We start from the raw sequence: 16,285 nt of genomic DNA, 5'->3' as shown, positions 1-16,285 counted from the left end.
GAAGGCCCTTCCAGTTGAAGAGGTTAAAAATAGTTCCTCTTTTAGCACAAAGACGGTATGGAACAAAACGCTGGCAAATGTTTAAGTTAACGTTGGGTCCCAAGAGAACAAGGCGGTCTTTCTTGCTGTGGTCCATGTGTGTCTAGTTCCCTGAAAAAGGAACTGAATCAGCTGTTAGGTATGCAGATCTGTGAAAGAGAGTTCTGTCTCAGGAACCCAAGTCTTTACGAGGCGCTGTGCCAAAGAATAAAAATATACCATTTAAAACGGCAGTGTGTTGGGAGAAAGCATTGCCATTTCCATAGTGAGCAGCATCTGGACGGGCACCGTTCTGCATCGGAAAGCATGGTCCCAATCCTCCTAATATTAGGTAAACTTTCAATGCATCGGTTTCTGTGTAATGGTTCCAGTTATGTTTGGGTTTGAAGTAGCATGAATCTGTTCTAGAAACAACTCCTTCCTCTCCTAGAAAAAGCAGGTTAGTTCCATAAACATTTGACTTTAACATTTAACAAAAACGGCATTTTCTGGGTGAAGGAGGACTTTTCTTCCATTTGCTTTAATACAAGAGAGGGGGACATTGTGTAAGGCGTATTTCTTGGCAGTGAAGAAGTTAATTGATATATATATATGCTTATTAAAATGTTTTTGTACATTGCGATTTGACATTGAGATTGTGTGTGGATGATGTGTGTGTGTGTGTGTGTATATATATATATTTTGTTTGTTTGTTTTTTTTAATAAACACTGTAGAAGTGGCTCAGTGAGTAAAGGCACAGACTCTGAAAACAATAACACTGCGTTTGAAGCAGGGAAACCTGGTTCAATTCCCGGTGTCAGCTCCTTGGGCGAGTCCCTTTATCTCTCTGTGCCTCAGGCACCAAAAAACAAAATTACATTGTAATCTCCGTGGGGCAGGGACTCATTGTGTCTGGAAAAAGTATATATACAGCACTGTATATGTGTACATGTTTCTCTGAGCCTTTATCTTTGGTATTTGAGCGTATTAGAGCCTCACTGTTACCATGTAGAGCTAGTTTTATTGCTTACTTACACATGTGTTCTTGCTTTTTGACAGTTTCCAGATGGTTGCCTGTAAGTATGCAGCTTAAGACAGAGGTACATGCGTTTCCAGGTAAAGCCCACCCCCAGTCTGACACAGCATGCTCTGTCTCTCATTGCTATTTGCAGCAGGGAACTTACTGCAGCTGCACTGTAATAAGTTCCGTTTATTTCTGAACTAAACTGTACTCGACAGCCTGAAACACTACCCTATTTCCATAGCTCGATCATAAAAGCATATGTACTGTATGTTTCTTTAATTATAGTCATTAAAGCAAACCGATCAGTCTGGTTCTTTTGCGTCCAAGCTCCTCTGCACCACAAGACACTCCCTGGTATTCATGTAGCAATCTAAGGCAGACAGGGTCTGAGGGTGCAGGAATTATAGTGTTCACATGGAAAATGAGATTTAATTTCATATTATTAGAATCCTTGTGGAATAAAACCAGCAATTGGTATTTTTTTAGAAATCTATTTTATTTTGGAAAAGGTTCCCTTGTGATCCTGGGACCCATGAACGTGTCAAAGAAGAAAGGGAGAAGTTGATCAATTTAATAAATCTCAATATGGGAATCCTATTGTGGTGCAAACGGTCAAATATATTCAGAGAAGGGCTGTAGAGTATACGGTCTCTCAAAGATATTCACTTGACTGCACACCACATAATATATAACTTAACATTAAAAAATGACAATGTACAGTCTTTATTTATATAGTGCCATTAATGTACACAGCGCTTCACAGTAGTAATACACGTGACAATCATATAAATAAATAATACAAATAACAGATCATGGGAATAAGTGCTTCAGATTTAAAAATTAACATTTAGGAAGAGGAGTCCCTGCTCTGAAGAGCTTACAATCTAACTTGCTAACTCAGAAACCCTCTTGCAGTTAGGAACTCTGAAAATCCCCGCACTGGCGGTCTCAGATCTGACCCATCGACGTGTGTCGGAAGGTGTCATTGTTTTTTTTTTTTTGCCTCCAAGCGAAGCTCTAGCTTGTGCGAAACGTACGTCGGGATGTTATTAATGACACTTTGCGACACAAGTCAATGGGTCTTTCTGAGACCGCCAGCGGGGGCATTTTCAGCGCCATGCCCCTTGCCTATCTTACCCTATGTTGTGTTGCCAGTTTTGTCAAAGCATTAAAGGGCAGTAATAAATAATAGTGATAAGTCTGCCCCTGGGTTCTTTTAACTGAAACTGACCTACATTTGCAAATCTTGTCACTGCTAACATGCTAGGCAGGTTTGCAGAATTAAAACGACTAACTCCATTTACCCTGTTACTGGCTAAGCAAACAGATACTTTGCGCCTATACGCAGCGTCTGCGCTGATCAGCTTCTTCTTTTTTTTTGCTTTATATTTTCTAACTTCTTGCCCTGTCCAACGCTGTTTCTATTTTTAAAATCTGATGTTCGTTCAGGAGACGATAACCTGGGTAAATACCGCAGCTAGAGAGGAAGAAACAGATTTTTGCACTAAATTCTGTTACATGCCCCAGTTCCCAAAATATGTGTGATGTTGAAGTAGTAAAAATTTGTGTTGTTTCTTGTGCTAAATTTGTATAAAGTTTTCCGGACATTAATCGATGCAAACTTTTGGCGTGTCAAAATGAGACCATTTATGTGACTTTGCATGTGATCGTCTGGGTCATTCAAGAGGCAATCCAAGCGCTTTTATTTTAACATTTATATTATTTATTTTGCCCAGGGTTAAAGCAGGGGGTCTCCGGAGCTGAACCCCATTCCTTTCAGCTTTGGGGATCCCCTGCTTCCAGCGATACTTACCTCTTTAGGGGGTGCCGATATCTCTCTGCTCTTTAAAGCTCTGCGTCACGTGGGCCAATAGGAAGCCGCACGGGGCGTGCCAGGCAAGGTGCCCCCTGTCTCCGGAGATACGTGCCGGGCAAGGTGCCCCCTGTCTCCGGAGATACGTGCCAGGCAAGGTGCCCCCTGTCTCCGGAGATACGTGCCAGGCAAGGTGCCCCCTGTCTCCGGAGGTACGTGCCGGGAAAGGTGCACCTGGTTACTTCCTGGTATTTAAATCCCTGCATGACGCTGGCCAATAGGAAGCTAGGATGGATGAGGTTACAGATTCCTTTTTGGCCTGTGTAATGTGGGAGATTTAAACCAACATTTTTTCCCCTGGAGGGGCCGCTACCTTTCCTGTATGTATCTCGGAAATGAATGCAGGTCATCTCCAGAGACCCCCTGCTTCCCAGCCATGTAAAAGAAAGAAAAAGAGAGGCAGTAGGAAAACTGCTCTTTTAAACTTCACCCCATAACCTCCTATCCTTCCAAGAGTCACAGCAAAGGATACTTAGGTCTGATTCAATAGGTGACACATTTCCCAGTTAGGCCTCGTCCATGGTTGTTGTTTGCTGGCGGAGGCGAGGTTCCGCTCAGCACTGAGCCCCTACAGCCGCAATTAGAGCGGCTCTAGTAGGGTCTCGCCTACGCTTCCGCAAGCGCTCGGAAGCATAGGTCTTTTTATTTAAAAAAATCTTACATAAGACTTAATTTCAAACACACACATATACACATTACCTGCAGCTCCCGGCACTATATACAGGAAAAGCATGCGGCACGTGCACGCGCGTTCGCATAGGAACGCGCGGCCACACGGCCGCATCCTGTATATAACAGCCCTTAGACCAAGGGTGCGCAACTTCCTGTGCTGCGCCCCCCCCCCTCCACCCCCTGCCTGCTCTCCTCCTGGGTCGTGCCCTCCTCACCTCTAATGTGGCGTCAAATGATGCTGCGGGGTCACGTCACGTGACTCGCGGCATCATTTCACGTTACGTGTCCATGGCAATGGGCGTCATTTGACGCTGCGTTGCCATGGAGACGTGTGACTGAAGCCGGGTAAGTAAGTTTACAGAGGTCTTGCACTCTTAGCGCGGGGCCTCTGGAACCGCTGCGCCTCCCCCCCCCCAAAAAAAGTATTGCACCCCCCAGTTTGCTCACCCCTGCCTTAGACAGTAAGCTCTCTGAGACGGGCAGTCCTTTCTCCTAATGATTGCATTACATAGTTACATAGTTACATAGTAGTTGAGGTTGAAAAAAGACGCACGTCCATCAAGTTCAACCTATGCTAAATTTAGACAACAGATACTTTATCCTATATCTATACTTACTTATTGATCCAGAGGAAGGCAAACAAAAAACCCCATTAAGGGGAAAAATTAATTCCTTCCTGACTCCAAGAATTGGCAATCAGATTAATCCCTGGATCAACATCCTTCCCATGTATACTTATTTGGTATATCCCTGTATACCTTTCCCATCTAAAAAGATGTCCAACCTTTTTTTGAACAAATCTATTGTATCTGCCATCACAGTCTCCATGCACTTTTCCCAGTTTTTTAGCATATTTCCTGCATTGTCTTGTATACTGTTTCTGTGTGCATAGTTGGTGCTGTGTAATTGAAAAACAATATATATACTGTATATGCACATCAAAAGGAAGCAGTGGCACTCCTTGAAATATATATATATATGATTGTTTCTAGATATGTGCAAGTATCACAGATGAATGAATAGCAAATACATCACCCAACACGCATCAATTGTTCTTCTATGTTTTCTTGTTCTAAAGTCGTATTAACTTTTGATGCGCTTTTTAATTGTTCTTTGTAACGTAGAATTTCCGGTGCGCCTGATCCCAGGCGCCCCAGGTCGAGACGATGGTCTCAGCGGTAAAAATCGGAAGAGAATAATGCCTGATCCTTTGACAGAGCTGCCGCCACTAGATCCCCTCCATGAAGCGAATCTGTACTGCAATACTCCTGGAATAAGAGAGAGAAGCATGGAAGGTATTGTATCTCCTGGATGTCCGCATACAAATAGCGATTCCCACCAGGGGGTTTGTCTAAAGAAATATGCAATGGCAGGTCCCGGCGGTATAGTGGGTGTCTGAGCCTGTGTGGGTAGCGTGGCCATATTTTTCCTGGGCCAAATTTCACACGTATGCAAACCGCGAGAACCGACCGCACAAACGGCAAGCATCCATCGCGCCTTCGTGGCCGGCAAGTGCTGATCGCGCATGAAAACCAGAACATTTATCTAGATTTGGGGGCACGGGGACAGAGGGTAAACATCACCCTACAGTACGTGGGGAGATTCTGCACGTACAAGGCGTAAGGCCCTAAATTGAACCTTAGCTTAGGTAAAGCATTGTGGGGCGTGACTTTGGAAGCGCCCTCGGTTATTGACAGCTATACCACCCATGGTGTCTGCACACACTGAGGTGTATTATGGGGCCTTATTAAGCGTGTGTTCCCTCCATGAGCTCAGGACACTATACTGCCCGGGATCGGTCACACAGTTCATAGTCTGACGAGTCGGCAATAAGATTGAATAATTAGGGGTTCTGAAACAAATATTTTCTAGCAGGGGGTGCACAATGTAATAAAAGTTTGGGAATCGTGATTAGTCGTCATGTTACTGCTGGAGGTACTTCTAACATACAGCTCCAGCAACCATAGGATAGATTACATACGTGTCTCTGGGCATGCTACCCCACATGTATGTTCAAATGAAATACAAATGTGCAAATTTGAATAACGGATGTCTCGGAATTGTTATATGCAGTTATAATCTCTTCATGACATTATCATACCTTTATGAATTACCAGAAATTGTGCCTTCGTTTTGAAGTGAAACTTCTTTGCTGGCACCTGCAGAGTTTTGATAGGAAAAATCCCTTGTGTTGTAACAAAGATCCATGACGGAAGTGACGTCACTGCTGGCAGAAGAGGCCACTAGCGATGTCGAGGGAGGTGAGGGAGGGGAAACACACACACATTGTAGGCAGCGCATGCGCAGAGGAGGTTGTAAAAACTGTGGCGGGCATGCCGCTCCGCGCATGCGCAGAAGCTCGTATTGATTTTTGCATGTGCAGTAACGCCCCGGCCAGCGCCGCGTGCAGACCCCGAAGGCGTGTGTGCGCAGGCCCGCCCAGTACTGCACGTATGCGCAGGCCCTCCGGTGCTGTGTGCGCAGGCCTGCCCGGTGACGCACGCATGCGCAGGACCGCAGAAGTGATCAGCTGCCTGACCCACACTGAACTCTCTGCTGCACAGGTGGGTCAGTCACCAACCCCGGTAGTGACTGCAGTCACCCACCCAGTCAGTCACCCACCCAGTCAGTCACCTACCCAGTCAGTCAAGGCAGTCACCCACCCAGTAGGTCAAGGCAGTCACCCACCCACCCAGTCACCTACCCACCCAGTCGGTCATCCAGTCAAGGTCACCCATCCACCCAGTCACTCACCCACCCACCCAGTCAGTCACTCACCCAGGTCAGTCACTCACCCAGGTCAGTCACTCACCCAGGTCAGTCAGTCAGTTACCCATCCACCTAGGTAACCCCTCCACCCCCACAGGCCACCCCCCCCCCCCCCCAACCTCTTCACAATCTCACGCACTCACTCACACACAAGGAATTCACAGTTAGTATAAGTATAGAAGTGCAAATAGCTAAAACAGGGGTTGTATGCAGAGCACGCGCATTCTAAGTCAAACTTCTTTGCGTTTTGTCACTGGAATTGTGTTTTGATTTTAATCAAAAACATCACCATCACAAATACAATTTCTGTGACAAAACAGTGACAAAAGACAAAGAAGTTTCACTTAAAAAGCGCGTGCTCTACACATACACACTTTTTTTTATATGTAAGATGCCATTGCAGTGTGGTACAGTGGGAGGTGAAACAAGGTCACATAACATACAAATATAATAACATCTATCAATTTGCTAATGCTGAAATTAGTTTTATCATCTAAGCCTGTACAAGGGATTATACTAAAGGAAACTCATGTTATAGAAAAGGTTAAATAAACTCTTGGACGGTCTGTGTGCATACAGATGTTACCGCTTCAGTTAAACAACGCGCCAGTATTAACACAATACAACGTATTAACAGCACAGATGTAGAAGACGTCATTACCCCCATTAAGGAGAAATAACTTGTTGAATAACACATACGTTATTCAACACGTTATTTAAGTAATAATAATCCCAGAAGAACAGGACATTACTGGCCAATAATGCCCTGGCTGGAAGAGTTGAAGGCCCGAGGCGAAGCCAACAATTCTGGGCCATTATGAAATGAATAATGCCCGGAATTTTGACCAATCAGAGAGCAGGGATTTCAATAACGCCCGGAATGTCAAACAGTTTACCCTATAATTCTCCTTAACGAGTAATCGCGCCTTCTACATCTGTATTTCAATTAGTGTTCATATGTTATAGTCCAAGATTACCTGTTCAATTTGAGTGGGGATCCCAGAATACAAGAAACAGAAGCTGTAGAAACAGGTGCAGTGTACAGTACTAATAACCAGAGAGCAGTCACATCTAGACAGGGTGATAACGCTGGTTGTGAGAGCCCCATACACACGTATGTTTGGTCGGCACACGGTTCACTTATCCACTTCTATTATTTGTCTCCTGCCACCAGGTCATGCACCTCACAACTTGAAGCTGCTGTCTGTCCACGTGATGATCCGTCATGGAGACCGGTATCCATTGTATGCTATCCCCAAAACCAAGAAGCCTGACATTGACTGTGTCCTGGAACCAGGCCGGTAAATTGTACAGAAGACTTCAGTTCTCATGTTATCCCTTTGTTTCTCTAACTCTTTTCTTAAACTGGTTGCGTAAATCTGTTCATTTATTTATTTTTTTTAAGTAAAAAGTGCAGAAAGAAAACAGATATAAATAAGTAATATCACGTGCCCACATGAAATGGCGGTAAAAAGTATAGTTCAAAGTAATGCACTAGTGCAGGGGTGGCCAACTCCTCTTCGACTGAGCCACTGATTGAGCCACCAGTGCTGAAGCCGGGATATCCTTAAAACCTGATCTGTTGGTTCTCAAACCTCTCGGGGAGGTCCTTCTCTTCCGTTTTGTTCACAGTCGGAGCGCTGACTGCAAACGCTCCCTAGAAAATGATCAGACCCTGAAGAAGGGCAGCATAACGTCTCTATGGCACTGAAGGGGTTACTATGCGCATGAATATAATTTTGGGTGTTGACCTCAGAAACATGGTCTGGCTCAGGGCCCAAAGGAGAGGTTTGAGAACCACGGTACTATAGTTACCAAATAAATAAGGTTTACCTTCGTATTTTCCACCAGACATACTGGCTCTTCTCTTATTATTCTTTTTTTACAGGATAGGAAACTGGGCGACACCCTGAAATACTGACCGGTAAAGGTACCGGCGTTTCAGTCCCGTCCAGCCGAAACAGAATGGCGGTTTAAATCTCCTGCGTCACCCTGGCCAATAGAAAACTGCAGTGTTATCCATCGCGGCTTCCTGTTGGCCAACAAGACGCAGATTTAAAGCCCCGGAAGTACCGCCGGTACCTTTTCCAGCAAGTATCTCGGGAACTAGAGCGCCATGGAGCTGAAAATAGAATGGGTCAGCTCTGGGGACCCCCTTTAAAAACAAATGAGGGTTTAGTAGGTTGGAGTGCCGCTTTAAGACACCGTACATTCACTTCAGTGTTCCATCAGGTATCTTCCAGTACACAAGACTGCTTGGTAAATATGGCCCATTATATTGTGTTGTATTTTTTTCACCTGCCAGTGTACTGCTCAGATAGCCCTATAAGCACAACGCTGCATTTGTCAGCCATTGTAAAGCGCCATTCAGGACGTTCTGTAACTCCAGGCTCACCATCTCGCGTGCATCTATTTTGTATCCTGTTTTTTTCTGTAATCTGTTCCCATCTATCTTCACCTCAGGAAGCCATCTCATCCCCTGCTGGCAGATTTTATTAGCCATATGTCAAAAGGCTCGGAAGCACACATGGATAGCGCCTTGAGTAGCCTGCCTCGTTTCCCCAGCCATTCCCTGTGTGAGATGGGAGAACTAACCCAGACAGGTGAGATAGTATATTCTGTTTTTACCAATGTACCTTCTGTGGGGTGTACTGTCCCCTCCCGGCAGTGAGACAGACATTGCAATAGACAAAATCAGCACATACAATTCCACACATATCCAGGCCTACTTAGGGCCAAATTGATTCAAACAAATCAGACAGCTGTAAATATTTTCTAATTAAAGTTCCCCTAGTTATGTTTGTAAACATTTTAACCTGGAATTTCGGAATAGGGTTTATTGCCCTCATCTCTTTCTCATCTGCACCATAATTCTCTATAGTACTGTCCCGTACTAGTTAGTCATTTGACAATCATTGACATTGAGGCAGAGCGGGCACGGTTGACATGCAACCTTGCTTGTAAAATGATTTTGTTGTAAAATGATTTAAAAGTATTTACTTATCTTATTGAATGCCCGGTGCCCTGTTATCCTATTAATCATGTAACTGTCGTTATTCCAATTTGGTTCCAATAATCTGTGTATTCTCGGTGTGTCTGCGACGGCCAGGTAAAGCATTCCAGAACTGTCCGGAACATGGTTACAGACACAATTAAGTGCCCAACTTGTTTATTGCACATAGGAACACTAAGCACTAATCTCATTCTGGGCTCCAAACATCAAACTAGCAGCGTCGTTACATTTACAGTATATGAACCATCTCCTTGCTGCAAGGCCCGGGGAGGGGATCGTTGTTGTGATATGGTCCCCTCGGAGGTGATATTCGGGCGCTAATTTCATGTTTTCTGGTCTGTAATGTAGTTACCAAAGAAATGGACGGAAGGTAGTAATATGTCCACATAGTTTTTCCTGTGATTGAGCTGAGGCGCCTGAAAAGAAAGCGTCTTGTCCGAGATCACACAAATCACAGAATCGGGGGCTTTGTAGTAATATGACGGTATTTAGCATATGTGTCTCTTGTCAAATTAGCAGTCTGCTGGTACAGCGTGGGAGATGGGTTTGTTGAATATAAAAGTAAATACAAATACCAATGGTGGGTGCATTTGCACGTCTCAGACATGTCTGCGACCCTGTCTTTCGCCATTATCTCTTAGCATACCGGGCTTACGCTGCCGCCAGGGATTCTGGGTAATGACATGCAAATGAGCACAGTGTGTCAGTCTTTACTTCTTATCCATTTTAACATGGAACCCCTATAAGCTTATGCCTGCCATATTACACAGCTTTTCAGGTTTAAGAAGTGCAGAGCCAGTAACCTATTCACAGGCGGCTATTTTGACACCCGTGTGAGGTTGGTTCCTGGCTCTGCAACGTGAAGCTGGTACGTGGGTATAACCAGACATTAACAAAGTTATGGTGGGTAAAAAAAAGTGACAAAAACCCTCCCTTGTACAGTGTACAGCAAATAAACATGCCACTCGTGGTGCATTTGCACATGTCAGACAGCTCTGTAGCGCTGCCGGAGACATGCGAAGGATGCTGAACATGAGAGTAATGTGTGGAGACTGTACCTGTAATGGCAGGATAGTGGTTTGTATAAATTGTGTGTTTCTTACCATCACTTTTATTCAAGACACCAAACCCATTAGCACTGCCAAGAAGGCGTTACCTGGGCGAGCGCACGCTGGGTTCCGCTGTGCAGCTGCAATGCCATTATGCGTGTGCTGGTATACGCTGAGTGAACGTGGTCTGAGAGACCCACTTTAGTGCTGACAGGGGGCTGCACTGTTCCCTATAGTGGTAGCAATGTTTGTATCTTTGGACCAGCTGCTTCCTTATTGATGCCGATTTATTTTTCAGGCAGTTAGTATGTATATACAGTACTTGGGCAGTGTCATGGTCTGTAGTAGGGCTGGTCTGTATAGTTGGTCATTTACTATACCCGGGAATACTGTGACCGCTTACTTCTCAACTCCAGTCCTTAAGACCCCCCCAACAGGTCAGGTTTTAAGGATATCCCTGCTTCAGCACAGGGGGCTCAATCAGTCCCTGCAGCATCACAGGTGGCTCAATCAGACCCTCCTGCACCACAGGCGGCTCATTCAGTCCCTGCTTCAGCACAAGTGGCTCAATAAAGTCCCTGCTTCTTCGATTGAGCCACCTGTGCTGAAGCTGGGATATCCTTAAATCTTGATCTGTTGGGGGATCGTGAGAACTGCAATTTAGCACCCCTGGATTAGGGAGTTCTATTCAGATACCCCCCACCCCCCACACACACACCACGGCCTCCTAGATACTGACTTATTTTATCAGTGGTTCATGTGTGTATGTATAAATATATATATATGTATATATGCACACATACATATATACATACTTTTCTGTATTTTTGAAGAAATTGTGTGATGAAATTGTGTGATTAACTCATTCCATACCGTTTTTGTTTGAGGTGAATAAAAGTTGTGAAGATCACCCCCCCAAAAAACCTCACACGGTAGGAAGAGATGATTAAAGTGTGGCACACGGGCAACCCCCCCCCCCCCCCCAAATATTTTGCAAATATGTAGAGCCATTTCTCATGGAACAAGTAATCCTAAATATCTTGTGTATCTATTGCAGGTGTTGTGCAACATCTCCGAAACGGGCAGCTTTTACGGGACATCTACTTAAAGAAGCACAGGCTGCTGCCCTACGACTGGACCGCAAAGCAGCTCTATATTGAATCCACTGGAAAGAGCCGGACTTTGCAAAGCGGGCTGGCCCTGCTCTACAGCTTTCTGCCGGACTTTGACTGGAAGAAGATAAGCATTCGACACCAGTGGAGCACTATATTCTGCTCCAGCCACTGCGACTGCCCTGTAAGGAATCAATACCTGGAGGAGGAGCAGCGTCGCCAGTATAACCTCCGAGTGAAGAACAGCCACCTGGAGAAGACCTACATAGACATGGCAAAAGTGGTGGGTGTTCCCACCCGTCAGCTAAGAGCATCTAACCCCATTGACTCATTGCTGTGTCTCTTTTGCCACAATGTAAGCTTCCCCTGCACCAAGAATGGCTGCATCGACACCGAGCACTTTAAGGTGATCAAGTCGCATCAGATAGAGGACGAAAAAGAAAGGCACGAAAAGCAGCTTTATTTCAAGTATGCGTTAATGGCGACTCACCCCCTCCTAAACCAGACAGTCAGCCGAATGCAGCGTGTCGCCGAAGGCAAGAAGGAAGAACTCTTTGCTTTGTACTCCGCCCACGACGTCACCCTCTCACCTGTCCTCAGCTCCATGGGGCTGGCGGAAGCCAGGTTCCCCCGATTTGCCGCTCGGTTGGTCTTCGAGCTGTGGCATAACCCCGAGGGGAAGAAAGAGCAGTACGTGCGCGTTCTTTATAACGGGGAGGATGTCACCTTTCAGACCTCTTTCTGCCGAGGGCAGGAAAGGCGTTCTAAGCAGGCCCTGTGCCCCTTTGCAAAGTTTGTCCGCTTTGTAAAGAAGGAAATGTTTTTGGCTGTTAATGGCACCAGTTATTATGACACATGTCATCAGAGGTTATTTTAAAGAGGGGAATAGCGCACCGGAGGTATGTTAGGTAAAACAAAAACATCCCAGTGTCTGCCATATTTAGTGCAGTAGAGAATACTGCACATTCTGTAAAGCTCAATAACACGACTCATACAAACCAACACCAAGCAACGTCTGTTTTTGCACCATGTCTAATCGGTCTGTATAATAATAGCGTGTTCACAGCACAAAGCACCTCTAGGCTGCCAAATGTTCACAGCGACTGCTATGCAGTTTCATACTTCTATGGAAACCCAGTGCTGCTTAAGGCTGTGACCATTAGAAAGTTTTGGAACAAACCCTTAAGTCAGGGGCGGCCAACTCCAGTCCTCAAGGGCCACCAACAGGTCAGGTTTTAAGGATATCCCTGCTTCAGCACAGGTGGCTCAGTCAGAATGATGGGTGTACAAATTTGTAATTTTTTTCCCCCTCTGCCTGCCCCCCCTTACCTTTTCTCCGCCGGTCTCTGACGTCATTATGTCACGTGACCCCATGCTGCTATGGCAACGCGACGTCATGTAACCCCGCTGCCTGAGACAAGGTAAGCCACATGTAGAGGCCTCGCGCGCTCCCCCGACATTTAATTTAAATGTTGTTGTGGGGAAGAGCGCGGGGCCTCGGTAAGCGCAGCTCTCCCCCCTGCACCCCGCTAGAAAGCACCACACAGCCCAGTTTCCAAACCCCTGACTTAAGGGATCGTTACCCAACAGGAATCGGGCTAAAATACTGTGTGTAAATACTCACTGGCCGTTTTATTCTGCGCTGTCTGGTGATAGAGACTTATACTGGGCTCACAATGGTGATTTCACCCAGTTGACTTATGTTTCAGGTTTGGCATCAAACAGAGCAAAATAATGACTGTAACCTCCTTTGCGTAATTATACCCGAGCTTGTGTTGGAGTCAAACACACAGCTTTGTAGCAGTTTTATGTATATATATATATTTTTAAAATGCGAATATCATCAAATACCTGGGCTACTGTAATCTGGACATTGCTTGAACAGGAGTGACTTTTTACTGTACATTATTTGACAGTGAATTTTTTTAATGTTTTTAATTGTCATTAAACAGTGCCTCCTTCTGCTATTTTTGAGCGTTGACGTTTAACTTCTGGCCATCGGGTCACAAGAGTCCATCCTAACTGGATAGCAACGTTGGTACGTGTAGTAACGAGTAACTTTCAGACTGTGGCTTAATATCTGGTAATAAATGATGTCATTATTGGTGCTACTTGATCCCCTATTACTTGACAAGGCTGTGTGACACCAATGTGTTTTTACGTCATGGCTGCCACAATGCAGTTGTCCACCAGAGGGCACCTCGCACACATACACACACGCACACCTCGTACAGTCTCAATGAGATCAAAACCGTTTGATGTCGGAAGTGTGATGGTGGGGTTTAATACTACAGCGTTATGGTGATAAGTAACCATGTAAAAAGTGGACCTTTACTTTGCTTATGCGTGATTATTCTGAATTCCAGGTCTCATCCATTCAATGTACCTAAGGTCTTTGCTCATGCTCAGTGTATATTAAGTTATGATGCTATGAAATATATAAATTAGTAACACAGGCAAGATCAGGGGTGGCCAACTCCGTCCGTCAAGGGCCACCAGCAGGTCAGGTTTTCAGGATATCCCTGCTTCAGCACAGGGGGCTCAATCAAAGACTAAGCCTCAAAGTGAGCCATCTGTGCTGAAGCAGGGACAGATTGAGCCACCTGTGCTGAAGCAAGAATATCCTGAAAACCTGAGCTGCTGGTGGCCCTTGACGGCTGGAGTTGGCCACTCTGGGTTTAGATGATAATTACCTGCTCCCAATGTGATGTTTATTCTAAAGGAGAGAAAGAAACCCTTTCTAGCAGCGGCCCTTACTGATTATATTTGCATTCTTTGGAGAAGGAGCGGCTCGGCGAGTAAAGACACTGACTGGCACTGAGTTTCAAGCAGGGGACCCTGTGCCTCAGGCACCAAAAACATAGATTGTAAGCTCTACAGGGCAGGGACCTGTGCCTGCAAAATGTCTCTGTAAAGTGCTGCGTACAACTCACAGCGCTACACAAGAACATGCCATTATTATTATTTGTGTGTGTGTACACACTTTTGAATGAATTTGCATGCATTGGGGCAACACAGGACTCCGTTATCTGACCTGGAGTGAAGTGATTCATACATTTTGATATATATTATTTTAATACTGTATAGAAATACAGTTTAAAAAAAATATGGAAGGCTAATGTAACCTGCGGGTGGTTTGTTGTTTAGCATGGGCTGCTGCTTTAAACGGTCGGCCTTTTTACATTGATGCATTGCAGGATCCAGCCTGGCATAAAACAGTACCCCCCCACAGGCGGAATAGCCCCTATTCGTCCGACGGCTGCTCGAACTCTGCACAACCTGCTGCCCCAATTATTCCTTCACATTGATGTTTTACAACCTCTGGCTTGACATGGAAATGAAATGGGTTTAACATCGTTCCAGTTTTTGCAGCCTACTGTACATATCTACCATCTTTATAGGTAATAAACAAACTTCTCTTTCTAGATGTCTAATTCACGCACAACTCATCAGATTGTGTACTTGTCGCTCGTTGCACAGCAGAGCTAAAGTTTCTCCATTGTGCTGCTGGGAAGAATTTGCAAAGCCGCAGTGTCCGCTGCTTCTCTCCCATGTGACGTGCCAGGCTTTCTCTTTGGAAGACTAAACCCGGTTTATTTTCTTCTCCGTGTAGTTTAAAGCTGTATTCGTCCGGGAGAAGGAAATATTTGTTGTCGTTTGTGAAACCTTCGATTGGACTTAACTCGTGGGCGTTCTTCAGTGTTGAAATAATAATATACAAAGCTTTTTCATGTGTACGGTCTTTTCTTTCCCACAAACCAGGGGTGTTCAACTCCAGTCCTCAAGACACCCTCCCAAACAGGTCAGGTTTTCAAGATATCCCAGCTTCAGCACAGGTCGCTCAATCACCTGTGCTGTTGCTGGGATATCCTGAAAACCTGACCTGTTGAGGGGCTTGAGGACTGAAGTTGAGCCCCCCCTGCCATAGACTGTCAGTAATTGAAAATGTGGTTTTGTGGCCTTTTTTCGTGTTGTTTAATTTACTTGGATAGCAAGCAACAACTTTTACACTGCCGGGGGGTTGGTGGGGGGGTTTAAAATGTGTTTCAACATTTTTTTAATTTGTATTTATTTTTAATGCTGCATTATTTTCTATCAATAAACAAAGCATTTTGGAAAAGACCTGTAAGAACATTTGGTCACATTTTATTTCAAGGCTATTCTATTGTATTTCTCTTTCTTAAATGGAATTAGTGTTGTTATATATATATATAAAATATATATATATATATATATATATATATATTTTTTTTATCTACCCATGCAAGAATTTCCTAACCTTATACAAAAATCACAGCAACGTTCATTAAGAAGCTATCATGCAGATTCTGACAGGTTTCATTTTCTGTAACACTATATAATCCAGTATATACAGTTAAAGTTGCTATGGTAATCATATTAAGACCTATATACAGTAAGCGCTTCTTCCATGGGTCTCTTAACTCGCTCCAGTCTTCAAGCCCCCCCTCCCCCCCCCACCAGGTCAGAGTTTCAGGATATCCCTGCTTCAGCACAGGTGGCTCAATCAGAGGCTCAAGAGAAGCCAAGCCTGGCATCGGCAAGGAAGGACGGACGAGCGGCACTTGACGTTACTGGGGCAGTGCAAAGTTGCCACGGACAGCAGAGGGTCGCCGTTGGTCCTGGACTACAGGCTAAAATGGTTACACATTGTGTGAGTAGTCGGATGACTGCGCTTGAACTGCGATTCAATCATTGAATTTATTAGTCCACTGATTGAGCGACCTGTGCTGAAG

General features: G+C 44.9%; 1 protein-coding gene across 2 annotated transcripts; it reads left to right on the top strand.

Moving 5' to 3' along the window:
- The first annotated feature begins 285 nt into the window (after nt 1–285).
- LOC142481768 (2-phosphoxylose phosphatase 1-like) lies at nt 286–15,642 on the top strand. 2 transcript variants are annotated; one of them, XR_012796026.1, is made up of 7 exons: nt 286–370; nt 1,079–1,135; nt 4,713–4,883; nt 7,532–7,658; nt 8,821–8,960; nt 11,477–13,569; nt 14,958–15,640. XR_012796026.1 is itself a non-coding variant. In XM_075582971.1 (6 exons), the coding sequence occupies exons 1-6, from the start codon at nt 346–348 to the stop codon at nt 12,406–12,408; spliced, it is 1,452 nt and encodes a 483-aa protein (XP_075439086.1). In that variant the 5' UTR covers nt 286–345; the 3' UTR covers nt 12,409–15,642. The 2 variants fall into 2 exon arrangements, 1 of the variants encoding a protein (XP_075439086.1); XM_075582971.1 differs by having other exon boundaries at nt 11,477–15,642.
- Nucleotides 15,643–16,285: the final 643 nt, after the last annotated feature.

The sequence above is a fragment of the Ascaphus truei genome, unplaced genomic scaffold (genome assembly GCF_040206685.1).
Source record: "Ascaphus truei isolate aAscTru1 unplaced genomic scaffold, aAscTru1.hap1 HAP1_SCAFFOLD_2816, whole genome shotgun sequence".
Classification (NCBI taxonomy): domain Eukaryota; kingdom Metazoa; phylum Chordata; class Amphibia; order Anura; family Ascaphidae; genus Ascaphus; species Ascaphus truei.
Note: the sequence above shows the minus strand (reverse complement) of the source record. Positions and strands in the feature narration are given on the sequence as shown.

What these genes read in the sequence shown, in the direction of transcription:
- LOC142481768 (XM_075582971.1), top strand. Translation starts at nt 346, where the DNA reads ATGGTCCCAATCCTCCTAATATTAG. An exon ending in CCCAATCCTCCTAATATTAG is followed by an intron (nt 371 to 1,078) that starts GTAAACTTTCAA and finishes GCTTTTTGACAG; the next exon opens with TTTCCAGATGGTTGCCTGTA. An exon ending in AGAGGTACATGCGTTTCCAG is followed by an intron (nt 1,136 to 4,712) that starts GTAAAGCCCACC and finishes TTTGTAACGTAG; the next exon opens with AATTTCCGGTGCGCCTGATC.